The following is a 21,313-nucleotide window of genomic DNA, read 5'->3' on the forward strand; positions in this document are numbered from 1 at the left end:
TGTGATGAAGCCTGTGTGTTTGTTCGACTGGTGAGCTGAAGGGAGGAGGCCGGCGGGTGGGGAGCTGATTTGGCTTCCAGTGAGGGCATGTTAGAGGCAGGAATTCAGAAGGAGTGCTCGCACAACAGCTCATCAGGGCAAGAGGGAGGAAGACTTGTAGTGAGGTTAGTGAGGATTAGATTGTTCAGTTATGGAGGCTGTGGACAGCATTATGATCGTTATGGATGTAGTGGACGCTGCAGCGAAAATGGACAGTGGGGCTACCTCAGATGCAGTAAACTACAGTCTGGACCGTGTGGACAATGCAAACGGAATAGAAACTGCCAAAGATGAGGATGTTACTGGTGGTGTAGGTGTCGGAAAGTGTACACACCCTACGAGTGTAACCATCGCTGACATTGTGAGGGATGATGTAGAGAGTGCTGACACCGTCAGTACTGAGGACAGCGCGGACAGTGCTGATCTCACAGACAGCAGGAGCATGGAAATCGATGACCTCGTGGACACTACAGATCAAAGTGCCAAGGACGACAGCAATGGCTGCGAGAGTGACGGCGACAGCACCAATGAGGGAACTTGTCTGGAGGCCATGACACCTTACGGGCAGGACCACTACCTGAGGCTGGGCGGCACCCCCCGGCGGCGCTCTGCCCTGCGCCTCTCACGCATCATTGCCCGCCAGCAGCTGCTGCGGAGGCTGGCACAAGGTAGAAGTAGAGACTTATGGCAAAGTTGTAATGTGTCCGTCAGTTGTTGTCAGTGTGATTTCAAACTTACCATGAGATTTGTTGACCCTGCCTAGTGTGAATTTCCCTTTAGTTTTCTTTCCTCCTGTGGATGAACTCAAGAAACTTCCCATTTGTTTGTCCATTCAGAGAGAAGAGTGCTGGGTGCAGAGTCAAACAATGTAATCTTTGATAAAGAAAGTGTGTCAGTCTTAAAACATAGACAGCGAGACTGTGATTGCAGTCGTTTCACGTGTGATTCTGCCTTCGTCGTTTCAGAGGTTTGCACAACACCCAAAATGATTAGACCCAACTTTTAGAAGCAACTCATCTATCTTCTGTTTTATCATACTTTTTAAGTATCGGCAAGAGCTTACACACTACTACCAATACTCCCACTTCTTTCTGGTTTCAATCAGTTGGACATATGGAGCCACTTCTCTTCCAAAGATGTCTTTCATAAATCTGAAAGAAGTCATAACAAACCCTAAAGGACTGTAGTGTTATTGTTTTTGTCTATGCGCCCCCTCCTCCCCTCTCCCATCTCGTCAGCTTTGTATTCCATGGTAACTTCCTCAACTTCCTGTCACATGACTCATGTTTCCCAGGGAGTAAACACAACATCCCGGTGTTCAGAAAGAGGCTGTGGGCTGCTCCAGCGGCTATTCTTATGTGTGTTGAGTTCATTGTAGAAGATGAGCTACTCTCCTCTGTATTGCGATGTGGGTACAGATAGTGTGTTTGTGTTGTTCTTTGTTCTGATTTTCTGTACCATTGCACATGGCTCTGGTCTTGTGAAGCAGCAGAAACGTGTCGGATCTTGTGTTTGGTGTTTTTTTTTCATTACCTGCTGATAAATTTGTCTCTGCGAGCCAAATCTTGTAAAAACTGATGTGTGGAGGAGAGTGAGAGATATGACAGCTGTGGCTGGTGAGGAATGTAGATGGAGAAGCAAGTTTATGCCTGTCCTGTTTTGGGCGATGACTTATTTAACTTTCACTCTTTTTCCTCTAAGCAGTAATACACTCTCTCCTCCTCTACTGCAATCATTCTTTCTCTCTGTGTTTCCCACAGTTGCATACTACTTCTCAGCAGCCGAACTGTCAGACAGACTTAAATATAAAAGACCTCAGTGACCTAACCAAACATACATCTGAAACGTCTCAAAAGCAAAAGCTTGATTCATATCTCAAAATACATCCTGCCATCTAGATGTATATATGAGCGCCTATAATCAATATGTTTTATAATAGCAATGGATAAAATTACTATGTTTAACACTGTTACACTAAAAAAACCCTGATTTTTGGATACTAATCTCCCACAATGCAATGCACAAAGGAAATTCAGGGGCTGCTCACTGCTGGAAAAAATGTAAACAAATTGTGGCTGGTGGTAAAACAGCTGTGTGAACAACAAAAAATAACTACTACATCCATGGAAAAACATTTTGATGTCCGTCTGTGAAGTTTAATTGGCAGTGACTGATATGCATCTGCCTAATGTTGTGTATCATTTCCTGTCAGTACAAGTTTAAGTAAGTAGATTTTTTTGTAAAGTAAGTGCAAGTCTCTGAACTGTATTAGAGGGATGAAGACCATTCTTCGCAAGATATATTCCTCACTTGGCAATTTGATGATAGTAGAGAGAGTGCTGTCCAACACCTCAGTGTGAAATATCTTATTAATTTTCAGTCGTGTTGAAATCTGGTGACTGTGAAGGCCATAACATATGACTCACAACATTTTCATACTCATCGAAGTAGGGAAGCGTCTGCATTCGTTATGTTTCTCCTCATTTATTTATTTTTCCTCTAAATTGCCACCTGTCTGTATTTTCTTTTAAATACTCAAGAAAGCTCGAGTTTCTAGAGCAACTCTCACTGAGTGTATCCGTCAGAGTAAAAGTTAGCTATCTATCACTCGTTGTTAACACTCACCACAACTACTGTTACTCTGCCAAACCACGAGGCTGCACTGCCTGCCAATCCAAGCTGAGCACTAAATGGTTTCTATGCAGGCAGCTGACATCCCCTTCATGTAACCATAGCCTGAAGCCAGTTAATCATTTGACAGAAATTTAAATGCATTGCTGAGACACGTTGCTTTAACACCCTCTGCTGGGGGAAAAGTGGCGTAACCAAATACACAACTTGATCACCTTCAGTGAGTCAAGACTCACCATAACCTCAGTGCAATAAATAATCATGGTCAGCTGCTAACTTACAGCAGTCTGGCCGTTTCTATCATATTGTAGATATATATGTATATCCAGTGCGGCCTAACCTCTGCAGTCCCCAGTCAGTGACACACAGGAGACTCTGCACCTGAACCTGCACAGATTTCACGCCAGTGTCGATTCTGTTTTACAGTACATTCCTGAGGGCTCTACGTCATTGCAAATGAACCATAGGGGACGGGACAGACATATTCCTCTTTAGCGTCCCTCCCTTCCTTCCTCTCTCTCTCCCATCACTCCTCCTCTGCCTTCTTAGCTACGTTTTTTTCTTTGTGACCTTTAAACATGAAGGACTAAGTGCTTTAGCGTATGTGGGAATATGGCTGCTTTCCAGGCATCCTGTGTGTGTGTGTGCAGTTTTGTAGAACTATGATTTTTCTGAATTCATGCCTATACAGCCTTTACAAACTATGAGTTATCTCTTCTCTGTCCCTTATCAGTGTTTATCTCTTCTATTTATTTATTTATTTTGACTGACAGGAGCTATTTAAATAAACAGCATTTAAATATAACTTTGTAGAATTAACCAAATGCTCTCTAGTTCTTCTCTCTGTTGTGCGTCGTTGTGTCTGACAATTATCCCAGCTGAGTCCCACTGACATGTTAAGTCCAGGAACTTCCTGTCGTTGTTCTTAGCTCACATGCCTCTCTGGACGCCTGGGAAATTCAAAGCAGGAAATGATGTCATGTAAGGCACTTCAGGGTCCTTGAGACTCAGCACAAGGCAGACATAACTCTGAGAAAAGGCTGTCAGAAAGTCAAGGTTACTGGTGTTGGATAAAAGGGAGGAAATGAAAGATAGAGGAAAGAAAGAAAGGCAAAGGCCCACTTTGAGAGGAAACGCTGTGAGGATATTAGGGTGCTTGTTATTATGTGTATTATGTAACATAGCTGGCACCCTTGTTATGTAAGGAATCACCTTACAGCCCCTTTGTCCCACATATGGACGCCCATATTCACACACCCACACACAGTCAGACACATACCATCTGTCTACCTTCCCCGCTGTTGTTCTAGTGGCTTCCTGCCTGTTGTCATATATTCTCCACAGCAGGAATGCAGCGACATGGAATAGACTGAGGGAAAAGCACGGTAGGCAGCTTGGATTAGCTCCGTCCGACTGTGTGCATTTGTGTGTTTTGTGGTCCACTAATAACACGTTTGTGCACTAATTAATCTCTTGATTAAATTCTGCACAGAAGAATAACGGTGCTTTGTTGCCACGCTGACGGGAGCTCTGTCACTTGGCACCTTGTGTGCGCAAACAGACGCATCACATGCACAAACACAAAACAAACAAACTACATGTTGAGAACAATGGTGTCATAACTACGATGATGGTATGCCTCATTTATTCATCTATAGGAACTAATAGTATTTCCATTGTTTAGGCTGGATACAGCAGGACAGTAAGAGGCTAACAGGCAAAGCTTAACGTGTGCAGATTTACAGCAGCATTTACTTGATTGTATTTTAGTCCTTACAGAAGAATATCTAATATGGAAGATTTAGTTCTTTTAAAAGGGCTGAGTAATTTCCTAAAAAAGCAGGGCATTGTAGTTGTAAGCAAATGTTACTCAAACAGGAGTAAATTGTGATTTTTTTTTGACATTTTTCAAAATAAGCTGCAGAGCCCGTGTTCATTGTAATGATGGAACATGTCATCCTTTGCAACGGTGTGGCTCATTGATGTGTTTTTAATGGACAACCATCTTCATCTTTTTTAAAATCTGGTTTCTATAAAAAGAGTCGATAATCTTTCAAATCTCACATCCAGTAAATAAGCGGCTGGTGTGGTATGTCTTCTTCCCTGTGGTTCTCCCACAGGGTCTGTCTCAGCAGACCTCCCCACCCCAGCTGTCTGCCTGTCTCATCCTTTTTGCATTCTCTGACTCACTGGGGGCAACATCTGGACTGCGCTGTGTGTAATGTACGTTCACACTGCATTCTCCCACCCATTGTTCTGGTCTGCAGTGCTGCACAGTAAACCAAAAGGAGGAGGCAGAGGTCAGAGTCTCCTTGCCAGGTTCAGCTGACATGTGAAGTTAGTGTCCACCAGTCGTCAGTCTGTGACCTCGGGGGCTGCCTGATGCAAACGCCAGCTGAAATTAGTCATTTCCTCTATGGACGTGATGGGGCAACAGCAGCTCTGATGACAAAGAAGATGTGGAGTTGGTGGCATCGACCAGCTTCTCGTAGAAGCAAAGAGGACGTAAGGATGAAGAGGTTTCAGTGAACAAAGCAAAGAAGAAGAGAGGATGAGGAGGCTTCAGTGAAAGAAGCAAAGGGGACGGATGGATGAAGGAAAACGTATGAGAGTGTATTTTTGTTTCGAGAAAGATTGTGAGGGGATAAGTGCAAGAAAGATTGAGTACAGAGGCAAAAATGTAAAGAAAGGGCAAAAATATTTAGTTAACCATAAAGAGAAAGGTAAGAAAGAGGGAGGAGAAGAAGTGCAGCGTAGGGCAGAGAGAGCTGTAAAGATAGAGAGATATCGTATGTGGATCCTAACAAAGCAGAAAGTGCGAGAGAAGAGGTTGAGGAGGAAATTAGAGGGAAGAGAAAACCTGCATGGGGCAGGCTGGAAGTGGGAGGCAGAGTTGTAAACACACGGGTTGGAAAGGCAGCGAGGAAGAAAGTACAGACTCGTTGCCACTTGATGGAAAGCCGGACGGCAGCGAGTGGATGTGTCATGAGATGCAGAGGAAACGTCAGTCGTGAGCGAAGGAGAAGGAAATAGAAGCATGTCATCACCCGCACCATGAGGGCTTCAAGTAAGTTTTCAGCTCAGATTTCTGGTGAAATGCCTCCCACTGGAGTTTCTCCGTCTCCCATCTATTTTCTGAGTGTCACAGAAAATATTTTTCCTGATCTGCCCCTGTGTTGCTTCATATGCGATTTAGAGGGATGAGTTATGCCGAGAATGTTGGGAGAGGGATGTAATTGCTGGATTGCGGTGAAAGGATCATTTCCTCTGACCGTTCTCATCTCTGATGGTGAAGACGGAGGCTTTTTATTGCCCTGCTGAACTTTGTCCCCTGTGTTTCTGCGGTGCCTCTCCCATTCACTGCCAGCACCTCTAGATGAGTGAATGAGACAAGTGAGAGTGAATGAGAGGGGAATTTGAAAGAGGTATGAGATAAGAGCAGCAACTGTGGAATGATGCAGAAATAAGGTTGCCGTTGGTTTGTTTATTGAAGTATATTTAATAACCAAGTGGAAGATTATATTATTTTGAACTGTAAAACTCTTCATTTACCATTTCTTCTGTTCTTATTTTATCCCTCGAGTTTTTATAAGACATCCCGCCTCTCCTGTTCATTTTTTATGTATTTGCATGTATATGTAGGTGTGTCTCAGTGTATATTTTACATATGTGCATATTTTTAGCTTTTACATTGAAAAATTATACTTCTATGGAGTAAATGTACAAATGTGATCACTGGCACCAAGATCATTTAAATGTCTTTGTCAGCACAAAGCTCTGCAGAGCGATTTAATCAGTGTGTGCTCATAAAGAAAATTTATATACACACACACACACACACACACACACACACACACACACACACACACACACACACACACACACACACACCCATTTCAGAGCTGCCGGTTTAGCAGTGCGAGCAATACATATGCTGGTGGAAAAAAGTAGTAAAACAAATGCCTGTAAAACGTCTCGTGGTGCTGGCGGCAGCACCTAGTGGGGTGTGGTGCCATGTGTAAGGCCTGTTAAATTTATGCATTAACGGCTGAAATCTGACTGGTTGGTTTATCTGAGTGGATATCGTTTGAGAGTACAGGATATGTAATGTTATACTGTGTAAACCGTTTCCTTTGTCCTCTCAAGATAACGTGGGTTTCTCATTGGCTCACTTCCAGCTTTTCCAATCTCATCATTCCAGAGAATTCCCAGAGGGAAATGTAATTCTCTGAGATGTTCCTCCAACATATGCAAAAAAATTCTGGGATGGGATAACAGACAAATACAATGTTGTGCTCTTTGTTTCTGTCTTTGACTCTTAAATTATCTGTGTTTAGCGTATATTTGTAGAGAGCAAATAATTAACGCTGCACATAATTTTGGGCATATAAAAGACATCAGTCCGCTGGAATTCTCAGAGGGAAATCCAACATTTTCCCTCATTTCAACTCGTTTCTTATTACTCTGAATTGTTTTCAGTTTTTTTTACAAGGTAGAACCATAAATGCCCCAAAAATTCATATAATCAGTATGTTGATGTGTGTTTTCAACATGCTTTTTTTTGCTTTACAGAGATTGAGGCTAAGGAGGCTTGTGATTGGCTTAGAGCAGCAGGATTTCCACAGTACGCCCAGCTCTATGAAGGTAACACACACACACACACACACACACACACACACACACACACACACACACACACACACACACAGCATTTACCCAGCTGCCTTGTTTCACACAAAGACTTGCCCCCTTCACATCTATCCTTTTGTTCACTCCTGCTTCTGTTTTTTTCCCCTCTCTCTCTCTCTGTCTTATTTTTTCCATCATCTCTGTTTCTCTCTCTTTTTCTGCCGTCCCTCCATCTTCGTATCCCCGTCTTCTGGGCCACTGCGTTCTATTTCCAGGCTTCAGTTCCTGTCTAGAGGGAGGGGTCATGGGAAAGGCCTTGTTATCACTGCTGGGACTCTCACAGCTTCTCTTTCTCTTCTTCTTCCTTCCACCTTTCTCCTTCTACCCTGTCCTCAGCTCGCCCACCACTTTTCTTCCAGTCAGCCTCCATCAAAGCCTGCATTTTCTAACTTTCTCTTTCTTTCTGTCTGTCTTATTTCCTCCTTCCTTCCTTCCATCTTGCCCTCCTTCCACCTTTCTGGAAAAACCTATAGGCATTCATTCATGTGATGATCATCTGTTCTCATACAGTTGAGGCACAAACAGGAAATGGCCCCAGTAATCTAAGAAGCAGCTCTTAAAATCCAGCAGTCCAGCAACCCAACATACACACGCACACACACACACACACACACACACACACACACACACACACACACACACACACACACACACTGCTGCTGTGAGCTCCAGTAATGTCGGGTTATGGATGCCGGCCTCAGGGACTCTGTGGCGCACATGATGCCTGCAGTCGGCCACCACACACAGAGAATCACCAAAATAAAAGGCTTGAGTCATATTGGCATTGTGTGGACTCCAAGTTATTTTGGGGTTTGAAAATGTGTGTGTGTGTGTGTGTGTGTGTGTGTGTGTGTGTGTGTGTGTGTGTGCTCTGTAAACTTCAGATGCAGATGACAGGTGCTAACAGCAGTTGTGCCGTACTTCACAGACTTCATTAACGGTTAAAAACTGCTGTCTCCTGTCAGTCATTAACTAACAAAACTCAATGTCTCCTTCTCTCTTTTTCGTCTTTCTCTCTGACTTACAGATTCCCAGTTTCCAATTGATATTTCCTCAGTAAAAAGGGACCACGACTTTTTAGACCGGGATCTGGTGGAGCCTCTATGTCGGTAAGGACACAAACACACATATACCCACACTGTACACTTATACACCCACTCATACACATGCAGACCTCATTCTCTGGTGTGCACATTTAACACCAGTAAAATCACAAAAAATCCTCCCCCCTTCACCCCCGGTTCTGTAGTGTCTGACTTGTCCCTGCGGTCTGGTGCAAACCGCTAATCATTAGATGTCTGACCCCGACCCTTAATGAAGTCCCCATCCCCTGTCTCCAGCTCAGACACCCAGGCTTTGATCTGGTCACCTCCCCTGCCCCCTGCCACGCTCTGATCTCCCATTCAAAGAGCAGAGACCCTCAGGGGGCAAGACAAGGGGGGCTGAGGCTAACGGGGAAGGAGTGTGGGGATGCCAGTATATTCTACCAGATGGCTTTGAGTGTGTGTGTGTTAAGTCCCTTTGCACACTTCTATGATCTTTCTGTTTCACATCTCCTCTTCTTCTCTTCTCATTGAAGTTTGCACCCGCATACTTTCCCTCCTCTTATCTTTTTCTCTCTTCTCTGTTCACCCCCGCCTCTCCAATGCCTATGGTAGAGGAGAGGAGGGTGTGGTAATTATAGCATTAGTGATTCCTGACAGCTATATTGTGAGAGAGTACACATGAGAACCCCCCTGAGAACTGTCTCAGGAGCTGTAAAACACACTCGTAATGAGCTCTCTCTTGTTCGCGCATTGGTCTTTACGCTGTTTGTTTCCCCAGAACTGTTTAGATTTTAGATTATACACTCATGCTCGGAAGAATTGTTTTTACCATCCTGCTGCAGAAAGACAGGGTGTGGAGGCTACAATGGCTCCCTCTCTGTCTCTTTTACTTGAATGTTTACTAAAAGACAGTTGATATGACAGTTTGCTGCTTTCCATTGGTATTTTTCTGGTTTATATGTAGCAACAAGCAATCCCTTGTCTGCTCGTTTGTATGAGAGGACAGAGAAAGTAAACAGTGAACAAAGGAGGATTTCTCACTGTGCTATAAGAGGCTGAAATCTCTCAAATGACAGAGGTCACGGGCCCCAAAACATGTTTTTAATGATCACCAACACAGACACCACCCTCCTAACCAGACGCTGTTAACATCCCCTGAGTTGCAGAAGGGGGGAGAAAGTGGGTGGAAAAGATGGGTGCAGACTGCACAGAGACTTTTTGGTAAGGAGGTTGCCCCAAGCGCTCCAGAATATGGAAGTGGAAGGGGGGTGGGAAGATGGGTGACAGATGAAGGGAGGTGGAGGGGGAGGAGCCGTCTGTGGGGAGATGCACTCCTTGAGAGTGAGCATCAGTCCCAGTGGAGTGATGCCAGAGAAGGGAGGGAGGAGTAAGGATAGACAGGAGTGTAATGAGAAGGATAGAGTCAGAAAAGAAGATCAAAGAGGAAAATGAAGAGGCATGTCTGAGACGGTGGCAGTAAGGAGTGAGAGATAAGAAAGTGAAGGTGAGCACAGAGAGTGTTACAATACAGAAGGAAACAAACACACAGCAACAGACCATTTCCAGCCCTACCAGCTGTAGCACGTTTGACTGACTGTGTGTTCATGTGTGTGTTGCAGACGTCTAAATACTCTCAACAAGTGTGCCTCCATGAAACTGGATGTCAGCCACCCCAAGAAGAAAGTAAGACAATTTTTGTTTCAACTGTGCGCCGTCATGTTAACAAACTCTCTGTTGTTGTTTTGCTGATGAAAACATAGTGCGCTTTGTCAGCTGTCACGAATAGACACATTTTCCTAAATAACTTTGTGGCGGATTTTATAGTTTACATTTAACTCTAGTGCGTTTGCATTTGGTCCAGTTGATTAAAGGCTGGTGAGAAATGTGTCAAAGTGTCAAACTGGATCAATGAAGAGAGTAACATGAATTGATTTAAAAGGATGATCTTGGCAGGCAAGTACACAATGAAAACTCTATCAAGTTAATCCGAAAGATTGGGAGTACAGATAAAATAATATACAGATATATCAAGTGTATCGCAATTATCTCGGATAAATCCAAATTAGTTATAAATTACAATGACAAATATAATAAATAAAACTTTAAAATATTGTACACAACAAATAGCATAAACAATCTCTGCTGATATACATGACATATTGGGGGCATTTACATTCCTTGTCAACCTTAAATTTACAAGAAATGCTGTTTTATACTCTTGGTTCAGACCTCTTGGTGTCACACTTGCAATGATCAGAATCAGAATCAGAAATACTTTATTGATCCCCGGGTGGAAATTATACAGTACCGATGCTCCCATTCAAGAGTAGAAAGTAGCATAAATTTAGAAATAAAAGTATGTACAAAATAAAAATAAGAAATTTAAAATAGAAATATACACATTTATAATATTTAAGTGAAAAATAAAAGTAAAAAATATGTACAGTAGCAATGTATATGTATGTATATACAGTGCATCCGGAAAGTATTCACAGCGCTTCACTTTTTCCACATTTTGTTATGTTGCAGCCTTATACCAAAATGGATTAAATTCATTTTTTTCCTCAAAATTCTACACACAACACCCCATAATGACAACGTGAAAAAAGTTTATTTGAGATTTTTGCAAATTTATTAAAAATAAAAAACCTGAGAAATCACATGTACATAAGTATTCACAGCCTTTGCTCAATACTTTGTTGATGCACCTTTGGCAGCAATTACAGCCTCAAGTCTTTTTGAATATGATGCCACAAGCTTGGCACACCTATCTTTGGGCAGTTTCACCCATTCCTCTTTGCAGCACCTCTCAAGCTCCATCAGGTTGGATGGGAAGCGTCGGTGCACAGCCATTTTCAGATCTCTCCAGAGAAGTTCAATCGGATTCAAGTCTGGGCTCTGGCTGGGCCACTCAAGGACATTCACAGAGTTGTCCTGAAGCCACTCCTTTGATATCTTGGCTGTGTGCTTAGGGTCGTTGTCCTGCTGAAAGATAAACCGTCGCCCCAGTCTGAGGTCAAGAGCGCTCTGGAGCAGGTTTTCATCCAGGATGTCTCTGTACTTTGCTGCATTCATCTTTCCCTCTATCCTGACTAGTCTCCCAGTTCCTGCCGCTGAAAAACATCCCCACAGCATGATGCTGCCACCACCATGCTTCACTGTAGGGATGGTATTGGCCTGGTGATGAGCGGTGCCTGGTTTCCTCCAAACGTGACGCCTGGCATTCACACCAAAGAGTTCAATCTTTGTCTCATCAGACCAGAGAATTTTGTTTCTCATGGTCTGAGAGTCCTTCAGGTGCCTTTTGGCAAACTCCAGGCGGGCTGCTATGTGCCTTTTACTAAGGAGTGGCTTCCGTCTGGCCACTCTACCATACAGGCCTGATTGGTGGATTGCTGCAGAGATGGTTGTCCTTCTGGAAGGTTCTCCTCTCTCCACAGAGGAACTCTGGAGCTCTGACAGAGTGACCATCTGGTTCTTGGTCACCTCCCTGACTAAGGCCCTTCTCCCCCGATTACTCAGTTTAGATGGCCGGCCAGCTCTAGGAAGAGTCCTGGTGGTTCCGAACTTCTTCCACTTATGGATGATGGAGGCCACTGTGCTCATTGGGACCTTCAAAGCAGCAGAAATTTTTCTGTAACCTTCCCCAGATTTGTGCCTCGAGACAATCCTGTCTCGGAGGTCTACAGACAATTCCTTTGACTTCATGCTTGGTTTGTGCTCTGACATGCACTGTCAACTGTGGGACCTTATATAGACAGGTGTGTGCCTTTCCAAATCATGTCCAATCAACTGAATTTACCACAGGTGGACTCCAATTAAGCTGCAGAAACATCTCAAGGATGATCAGTGGAAACAGGATGCACCTGAGCTCAATTTTGAGCTTCATGGCAAAGGCTGTGAATACTTATGTACATGTGATTTCTTAGTTTTTTATTTTTAATAAATTTGCAAAAATTTCAAAAAAACTTTTTTCACATTGTCATTATGGGGTGTTGTGTGTAGAATTTTGAGGAAAAAAATTAATTTAATCCATTTTGGAATAAGGGTGTAACATAACAAAATGTGGAAAAAGTGAAGCGCTGTGAATACTTTCCGGATGCACTGTATATATATATATGTATGTATTGCACTATTGTGTATGACCATATATGTATTGCAGTGACATTTAAAGAATAAATAATAATGAGGTAGTATATGTAGAAGCAGGTCCAGATTTCCAGTCTGTTTATTCTAAGTGTCTGACACTCAGAGGGAGGAGTTGAACAGTTTGATGGCCACAGGCAGGAATGATTTCCTGTGGCGCTCCGTTGTACATTTGAGAGGAATGAGTCTCCCACTGAAGGTGCTCTTGTGCCTGACCAGTACGTCATGGAGAGGATGTGAGACATTGAGTATGTCATGTAAAAACTCTTCCTTTGGAAACTGGATTAAACAACTGCACAGAGACCCTCTATTGGTCTGCTTTCAGGGGAACTCTAGTGCGGTTTATTGTGAACACAAAACGGATCAACAATGTGATACGGATGCATGACATGTAGGAATTCAAAGGCTAAACAAAACTAATTTACCCGATTTATCTGCCGATCATGGCATCGTGTAGTACAGGACACAAATACTCCATGTGTATTTCTGTGTGAGCTCCAGAGAAAGAATGAAACCTTCAAGTTCAGTATAAGCTGCTGTCAGTCACCATAATAAAAGGATAGATGGCCACATCTGTCCAATAAAAGAAACTTTCATTTCATGTGACACTGTGTTTACAACTCTTGTGTCTACATCTAGACTAGAAGTAAAAGAAAACAATCAATCACAATTTTTCTTTAGTCTACACCAAATTAACTATATGTGTGAACACAACCTTAAAGGAATACTAATACCTAATACCTCCTTCATCCTTCCATAGGGTGATGACTCGGATGAAGATGACCCGTTGGCTATCAGTAAAAGGTGGACGTTCGAGTGGAGCAGCCGACGTTGGTCTCGCCTACAAGACTTCCTGTTGGACAGCACCAATGAGAGCAGCCCGACAGGTCAGGGGGAGGGTCTGCACAGCACAGTGAGCAGTGAGAGCGTGCTGACAGACCTGAGCGAGCAGGAGATCACAGAGGTCTCCTCGCTGCACAGTGAGGACTCTGCCTCAGCTATGCCTGACTCTATATCTATGGCATCTCTCTCCGCTTCCTACCAACCACCCAGGGAACTTCCACACTACAACTCCCTGCCAATCAAGAGCAGCCGCCATGGGCAAGGAGGGCGGAGTAAAGCCAAAGAGTTTTTGCGTCGCATGGAATTAATGCGCACTTGGGGGCCATCGACGAGGCGGAAAAGCTCAAATCGCAGGCCACCACTGGTCATCAGTGGGCCGGTGTTACAGGGGGAGGAGCCTCACGCGCTGCAGGTGCTCCAGTGTACTCCCATCAGCCAATTAGAACACAGCCCTAAACACGACCACCAAACTGATGGGGACACTTCCTCTGTCTCCCTTCCCAATGATAATAAAGACCAGTCCACGGTGAGTGTGAGCCCCAGCAGTGAGACAGTGGCACCCAGAGTGAAGGAGCCTGTGTGTGCAAAACCCCGCACTGCCAGCAAGAGAAGCAGTATGTATCTGGAAGATATGGAGCTGCCTTCTCAGGGTAAGAGGACTGAAGGGCAGAGCCAGTTTGGCAGAAACCAGTTTCACTCTTACGAAAACCTCCTCATTCACATCCCCAAAGACCATAAACCAGGCACCTTTCCAAAAGCTCTATCCATAGAGAGCCTGGCGCCTTCCCCCGGTGACGGGAACAATGGCCCCCAGACGCGGGCCCAAACTTCTCTACCCAAAAATTGCCTGGGTGAGCCCTGGTCTGGTAAACCTCTGTCCAAGCCCCCCTGTCCTGGAGCTCCTCGGGGCAGCAGGGTGAGTGTTTATGACAACGTGCCGGGATCCCACCTTTACGCCAGTACAGGAGACCTGCTGGACTTGGAGAAAGAGGACAATCTGTTCCCTCATCTAGATGACATCATCCAGCACGTCAGCGGTTTGCAGCAAATAGTGGACCACTGGAGCCGCAGTGTGCTGCCTGAGGGTGAGACAGGGGAGGGGGAGGAGGAAGGGGAGGGCAGGACCACCCCAAGTGAAGGCGAGAGAGATGGGGTCTCCTTGAACGATACTGATTCGACAGGGACCAGTCGGGAGAGGCGGGACTCTGGAGTCGGGGCCTCACTGACAAGACCACGGTGAGCAGCTTCTCAGGCATTTAAAAGATAATTTGGGTTTATTACATCTTGGGTCTTGTTTTTGTAGTTTTGGCCCTCCTTTTTATTGGTTATGATAGCATTGTACTCACCAAACTAATTGCTGAGTTCTTGGCACACACCGACGTCGCTACAACAAAGTCCAACTAGGCAAGAAACAGTCAGGCAGGCTGTAAACAAGCCAACAGATTAGCCTGATCATCTAAACTACTTTATTTGAAGGTAAAACCAAAAGTGAGGGCATGCAAAATGTCAAAAATATTCCCTCATTGCACAGGACAACTGTGGTGCAGTAGGTCAAAGGTTAACCAGGAAGTTGATCTGTAAACCTCCTGTAAATTGACCTGGCCTTTACATTGACTGAAATACTCTGTGTCTCTCATTCCTTACTGGTATTTTCTCCCCATCCCAGTCTACGATGGCCCAGTTTCAGAACCTCTGATCATCTCAACCAGCCAGCGTCTTCACTGCAGATCGGTAGCCAATCAGCGGGCCAGCTCAGCCTGCTGCAGAAGTTCTCTTTGCTCCGCCTCACCGCCATCATGGAGAAATACTCAATGTCCAATAAACATGGCTGGACATGGTGGGTATACACACTGTCCATATGTTTCTCTCCTCTTCTTTACAATATGGATGTTTGCTCGTATTTTGTGCATTAATTCGTAATTTAGGGAATTTAAAAGATGTGATGTCAGACAGTTAGACATAGAAACAATTTTGTAAACTTCTCGTTTAGATCCGTCTCACTTTTGTTATCATACACAAAAAATGAACAAACTCTCTGTTGTGTTCTTATTGCCTTATTATCTTCCATGCCAACTAAGGAAGATATGCTCTGTGTTTTTGCAATGTCCTCTGTTATTGTTACTGCTTCCTTCAACTTCTCTTCATCAGACCTGAAATAGCAAAATCATATGCACAACCAACATCTTCCCCCATAACATCTACTTCATCTGCTACCCTGACTGTCTGTTACGATGGGTTCGTGCACGATTAGGTCATCAGACTCACAATCACAAGCACATCCTTGTGTTGTTAACGATCAGTCCTGTTCATTTTTATTATCCCCAAGAGGGAAATACTGTTGACCGGCATCTACATGAAGAGAAAGATAATGAAAGCACAGGCCAGCCTTTCTCCCACACACTTCCCTAATTGTTTTCTGTCTATCGCTCCCAGGTCTGTGCCCAAGTTTATGAAGCGCATGAAGGTGCCAGACTACAAAGAGAAGAGTGTGTTTGGTGTTCCCCTCATCATCCATGTCCAGCGCTGTGGTTTTCCGCTCCCTCTGTGTTTACAGCAGGCCCTCGGCCACCTCAGAACACACTGTCTGGACCAGGTTAGATAGGAAAACAGCTTTTACAAGACTGAATTAGAGTCTATACATTTCCTCTCACTATAGTGCTGTGTCAAATAGGCAGCTGACACAAAGCAGTGACACAAAATGCCTTGTTTCTTTTCCATTTTCCCCACTGGGTTTGTCCGACTCTTCTCTCTTTCCTGTCTCAGGTGGGATTGTTCCGCAAGTCCGGTGTGAAGTCTCGTATTCAGGCTCTGAGGCAGCAGTGTGAGCTGTCCCCCGACTCTGTGAGCTACGAGGACCAGTCAGCTTACGACGTGGCCGACATGGTCAAACAGTTCTTCAGAGACTTGCCAGAGCCTCTGCTAACAAGCAAGCTGGGGGAAACCTTCCTGCATATTTACCAGTGTAAGTCGCCTCGGAGCTACAAATACTGCCACATGTTGACGCAGCCAAAGTCATCTGCCTCAGACTGTAAATGGTTTTAATTGTTCAGCTGGCCTTAGTGGAAATTCAGTCAACAAACTGTGTGTCATCTGTTTGTTTCTATTCAGAGTTTCAAATTATCACAGTTTTCCTTAGGCACTCTGGCCAAAGAGATCATTTGAATGTGGATTGGAACAGCCAACCAGTAAACTGATGTTAAGCTGAAATTTGTAGCAGTGTACATAGCATGAACAGAAAGTACAGTCAAAATAAGTGACAAACAGCTTTAATGTCTCATTGACAAAAATGATTTGATAATTAGATAATAATACCTATAATATTGTTGATCTTATCCAAAATGCTGCAAATGTGAATTGTTTTTATCATGAAATGTATCACATTCTGGACACCATTAGCCAAATTTGCCATGAACAGTGATATAAAATGTAAATTTTAGCTACTTACTGCATGTATGTTTTATGTTAAAGAAATGTGCATATGTGCACTAAAAGACGACATCAAAGATTTTGATGTTGGGAACTGAGACCTATTCTTTGATGCATCATTCCTCCTCACTTCCTCTTTTTGTCTTTAGATGTCCCAAAGGAGCAGAGGCTGCAGGCCGTCAGGGCGGCCATTTTGCTGATGCCAGATGAAAGCCGGGAGGTTCTGCAGACGTTGCTCTATTTCCTGCGGGACGTTACTTCCTTGGTGGAGGAGAACCAGATGACGCCGATGAACCTGGCTGTTTGTCTGGGACCTTCGCTCTTCCACCTCAGCATACTAAAGAACGAGACGCTGTCGCCAAGGTGCATAAACCAAATGATGATGCTTACATAGAAAAACTCCACGATCAAAGTGTGTTGTTATATCAAAGTGTATTATTATTACCTGCAAGCACTGGATTAACGGAGCTTTTGCCTTTCAAAATAAATGATGTCCTGGAGTCCAAAAGAAGGTTATATCCTTATTATATGATTTTAGATTCAGTTCAATTTTGCGCCACATTATTTATGTTAATCTTCATTTTCTTTTACATTTTTATATATTCAGGAGGTAAATATTTATTAAGATAAAACAAAACAGCTCTGCGGGTTTCACAAATGCAGAGTAGTGTTTTCTTTGATTTGCAAAATGGCTTTACCCTGTTGTTCTTTTCTCCTGTCTTAGTACTACTACTAACCTAGTACTACTTGTAATACTACTGATATCATTACTATAATGATTGCTATAATGGTCTTATTGCCCTCTATGTAATTTGCCACTATGACAAAATCAAGGTTCTTCCATGTTATTTTGATGTGATTTTGGTTTCTGTACATGTCAGTCAGTTTGCATAAAGGCTTTATGCATGTATGGGAACTCCTTATGATAGAAATTGCCTTCACGTCAACAAGTGCATTCTTCTGTCCCTCCTATGTAAATGCTCACATGATTTATGTTCTGCATATTCTGTGTAATTTCTATCCCTCAAGGTCAATCCAGAGGAAGTACACCACGGGCCGCCCCGATCAGAAAGACCTGACTGAGAACCTGGCCGCCACCCAGGGCCTGGCACACATGATCACTGAGTGCCAGCGACTCTTTCAGGTCAGGATTTACGATTTACAGCAGTATTTGATTGCTTATATATTATCCATATATGATGGGTTGTTTCCATAATAGCAAAAATTGAAAAATGACTGACAGAAGTTGTACAATTCACGGTGTTGACTAAGACATAATGCATGACCACGTCTTTATATATGAAATTAACAGACAAAAATAACTGACTACAGGAAGTGGAGTGATGTTTCCCCTTCTGAGTTGTTATTATCCAAGGCCACAATATGATTATGTGTAATGACCTCATTTCTAAAACTGTATATCAGTGTGTATAGTAAAGTATATACTGCTGGTGTCAGTCAAAACCTTTTCAGGGACTAAGAAAAGCAGCCCTGATGATCACCGTGCATGTTTCATGTTTAATGCGGTTTTAAGAGTTTTCCTATAAGCATGAATGGTGGAATCTTCTTAACCCAAAGAGGATAGTGTAATTCAACGATATTTGAAAGGCAGAGGACACTGGATACTAAAATGTCTACTTTTGTACTAAAAAATACTTTGCAAGAGCTGGTATGACGTATTTTTGTCATCTCAGTGCATTTGTTATTACTCCAAGTGGACAACCCAGTCAGAAGGCGTTGTTTTATTTGTCAGGGTCTATTTCCTGCTTTAGACATGGTAGCGTTTAGGCCCGAGCTGATGTGGTGCGATGTGATGTGATGCACGTCCTCCTGCTGTTCCCCCAGATCCCAGAGGAGATGGTGACCCAGTCTCGCAACTCCTACATGGAGGCTGAGCTGATGGTGCCCCCGCTGGACGAGCTGTGCAAGGCTCACGAGGAGGAGGTGGATGAGGACGAGGAAGAGGAGGACGAGGAAGGATCCTATCATGCCCACCTAGAAAGGCTGGTCCAGAACCTCCTTGAAGAGGCCAAAGATAAGAGCAAAGGCTGGGTGTCTCGCTCAACTACTGACCACACAGAACTGGCATTTAAAAAGGTGTGTGGTCATTGAATTCCTGGAATATCATGGGATTTTGGGAGGGGCAGGAAAGACAGAAGGGAAAACAGGGAATATCAGCATCTTTATAAATGTATGACACAGGAGCTAAATTATTAAACTACTTGTTTAACATGTCATTTTCAGTTGTTAGCTTCTCCACAGGAAGCACAACTCAAATAGAAACCTGACTGTTTTTTCTGAGACCCCCACACACGATCAGATAAGGTCTAAAGCTGTTGTGATGTGTCTGTGTGTAAGGTGGGAGATGGTAACCCTCTAAGGCGGTGGCGAGTGTGTGTTGAGGTGTTGGCAACTCCCAGCGAGGTGCTGCAGCGGCTGCTGAGAGAGCGCCCTCTGTGGCAGACTGAGCTACAGCAGGAGAAGGTTCTGGAGACGCTGGATAAACAGACAGACGTGTACCAGTACTCCTGCCGCAACATGGCACCTCAACCCAGCTGTGACTATGTGGTACTCAGGTCAGGATCAATGAATATATATATTCACATGCTTTGTGTCATTTGGAATTTGTTATCTAAAGAATTATTCATTATTGAGCAGTACATAGCTTTTCAGGGACCGTAATCAATCACTTTACAACGTCAATACCAACAGATATGTAAAAAGAATGGACAGCTATTCAAAACAATCTGCACAAACATTCCCTAAAATACATTAACATTTCTAAAATAGCATACTGTATTTTATACAGTATGCTATTTAGTAGAGCTGAAACAATTAGTTGATTAAAAGAAAATTAATTGGTAACTGTTCTGAGAATCAATTAATCATTTTAAGTCCTTTTTTCAAGCAAAAACACCAAACATGTGGTTCCAGGTTCTCAAATGTGAGAATTTGCTGCTTTTCTTGGTTTTGCATTATAGTAAATTGAATATTTTTGACTGTTTGTCAAACATTTGATGACATGACCTTGTGCTCTGGGATATTGTGACGTTGTTTTCTGATGTTTTATAGACAAACAATTTATAGTTTAGTCAAGAAAATACTCGGCAGATTAGACGATAATGAAAATACTTATTAGTTGCAGTCCTAATAAAAACAATATCTCACATTCCCACATTAAATGCCTGACTAAGCTCACAGTTTTCCTCTTTTTTTGTCTTTCCGCCCCCTCAGATCATGGCGCACAGACCTGTGTAAAGGCTCCTGCGCGCTGGTGTGTGTGTCCGTCGAACATGATGACAGCCCGCGCATGGGAGCAGTGAGGGGGGTGGTGCTGGAGTCACAGTACCTCCTCGAGCCCTGTGGGGCTGGGAGGACCAGGCTCACACATATCTCCAGAGTGGACCTCAGGTGTGGGCGGACTTCAAGTGCTCTCATAGTCAAGGTTTCAATCAACATTGCAACCACTGATTTATTGTTATTTGCTATTCTTGTTACAGGGGAAGATCTCCAGAATGGTACAACAAAGCTTTTGGTCACCTGTGTGTTAACGAAGCCCAGATGATCCGCTCCTCTTTTCAGCCGCTGGATCAAACGAGCACTGAGGCCAAGATCTGAACCCCAGAAGTCAAGCTTTGTCTTGTGTCTCACTGACAGAGCAGCTGGACCTGAGAACCAATGACCCAGCAGGGGAATCATCCCGGCAGTGGACTTTAGTGTCTTTTCACACTTCTGAGCCACACTGAGCTTAACTGTACCATACTGTACTGTGTTACAGTCATTCACACACACAGAGGAGAGTGTTTTGTGTCACGTATTCCAGTTCCAGTCTCTACATAGTTGTCTTTAAACAACACATCACTACTTATTTATCTCATAACTTGTGGTTTTTAAAAGCCACTTTTTGCACCACAGAACAAACGTTGGTTTCCAATTCCAAATATGATATATATTATATTATTAATATATAACTCATTGGATTTTCTCTGAATATGATGTTTCACATAATTGTCTCATAATCATGTGCATTATCCCAAGGATGAGGTTGCATAGACAGAGATTATTTTCGGTGTTTATTCTTCCAAATCCATCATCTCCTTATGCAATATCTTGCAAAAACGATGACCTAATAAGACAGCCAGCACCAGCAGGTGTGAGCATGAGATGGTTGCCATAGTGATAGGGTTAATGTTTAATCTGCAACACCTTAATTTGACATTGCTTTGACAGTTATCTACCTGAAGCTTACACATAACTGTAATGTAACTGTATTTTGAGAAATCTCTCTTAACTCCAAATCTTTAAAATGTCACCTGGCCTGTCAGAGGAATAATACATGACTCATTTGATTGAATCCTACAAAGCTGTTAACTTCTCACTTACATATGCACATTTATAAAATGCACTTAATTATGATATCTACAGATAAAGATGCATAAATCCCAGTGCCCTAAAACAAATCCCTGTCCATAGGAATGACCAGGACCAGTACA

The 21,313-nt window shown here is 43.4% G+C and overlaps 1 protein-coding gene across 2 annotated transcripts; it reads left to right on the forward strand.

Moving 5' to 3' along the window:
• The first annotated feature begins 258 nt into the window (after window positions 1-258).
• On the forward strand, window positions 259-20,614 carry stard13a (StAR related lipid transfer domain containing 13a). 2 transcript variants are annotated; one of them, XM_070916718.1, is made up of 14 exons: window positions 259-707; window positions 7,243-7,314; window positions 8,387-8,468; window positions 10,025-10,088; window positions 13,312-14,630; window positions 15,061-15,231; window positions 15,828-15,987; window positions 16,158-16,356; window positions 16,970-17,183; window positions 17,850-17,964; window positions 18,666-18,917; window positions 19,179-19,396; window positions 20,055-20,231; window positions 20,321-20,614. In XM_070916718.1, the coding sequence occupies exons 1-14, from the start codon at window positions 482-484 to the stop codon at window positions 20,436-20,438; spliced, it is 3,387 nt and encodes a 1,128-aa protein (XP_070772819.1). In that variant the 5' UTR covers window positions 259-481; the 3' UTR covers window positions 20,439-20,614. The 2 variants fall into 2 exon arrangements, with proteins under 2 accessions (XP_070772819.1, XP_070772818.1); XM_070916717.1 differs by lacking the exon at window positions 259-707 and having other exon boundaries at window positions 18,666-18,764; window positions 18,795-18,917.
• The last annotated feature ends 699 nt before the right edge of the window (window positions 20,615-21,313 follow it).

This window comes from Enoplosus armatus, chromosome 13, assembly GCF_043641665.1.
Source record: "Enoplosus armatus isolate fEnoArm2 chromosome 13, fEnoArm2.hap1, whole genome shotgun sequence".
Lineage (NCBI taxonomy): Eukaryota > Metazoa > Chordata > Actinopteri > Centrarchiformes > Enoplosidae > Enoplosus > Enoplosus armatus.

Bases quoted from the DNA above. Each gene is read 5' to 3' on its own strand.
- stard13a (XM_070916718.1), top strand. From the start codon at position 482: ATGGAAATCGATGACCTCGTGGACACTACAGATCAAAGTGCCAAGGAC. The intron at 708-7,242 runs GTAGAAGTAGAG...TTTGCTTTACAG, and splicing joins GCTGCGGAGGCTGGCACAAG to AGATTGAGGCTAAGGAGGCT. The intron at 17,184-17,849 runs GTGCATAAACCA...CTATCCCTCAAG, and splicing joins AACGAGACGCTGTCGCCAAG to GTCAATCCAGAGGAAGTACA.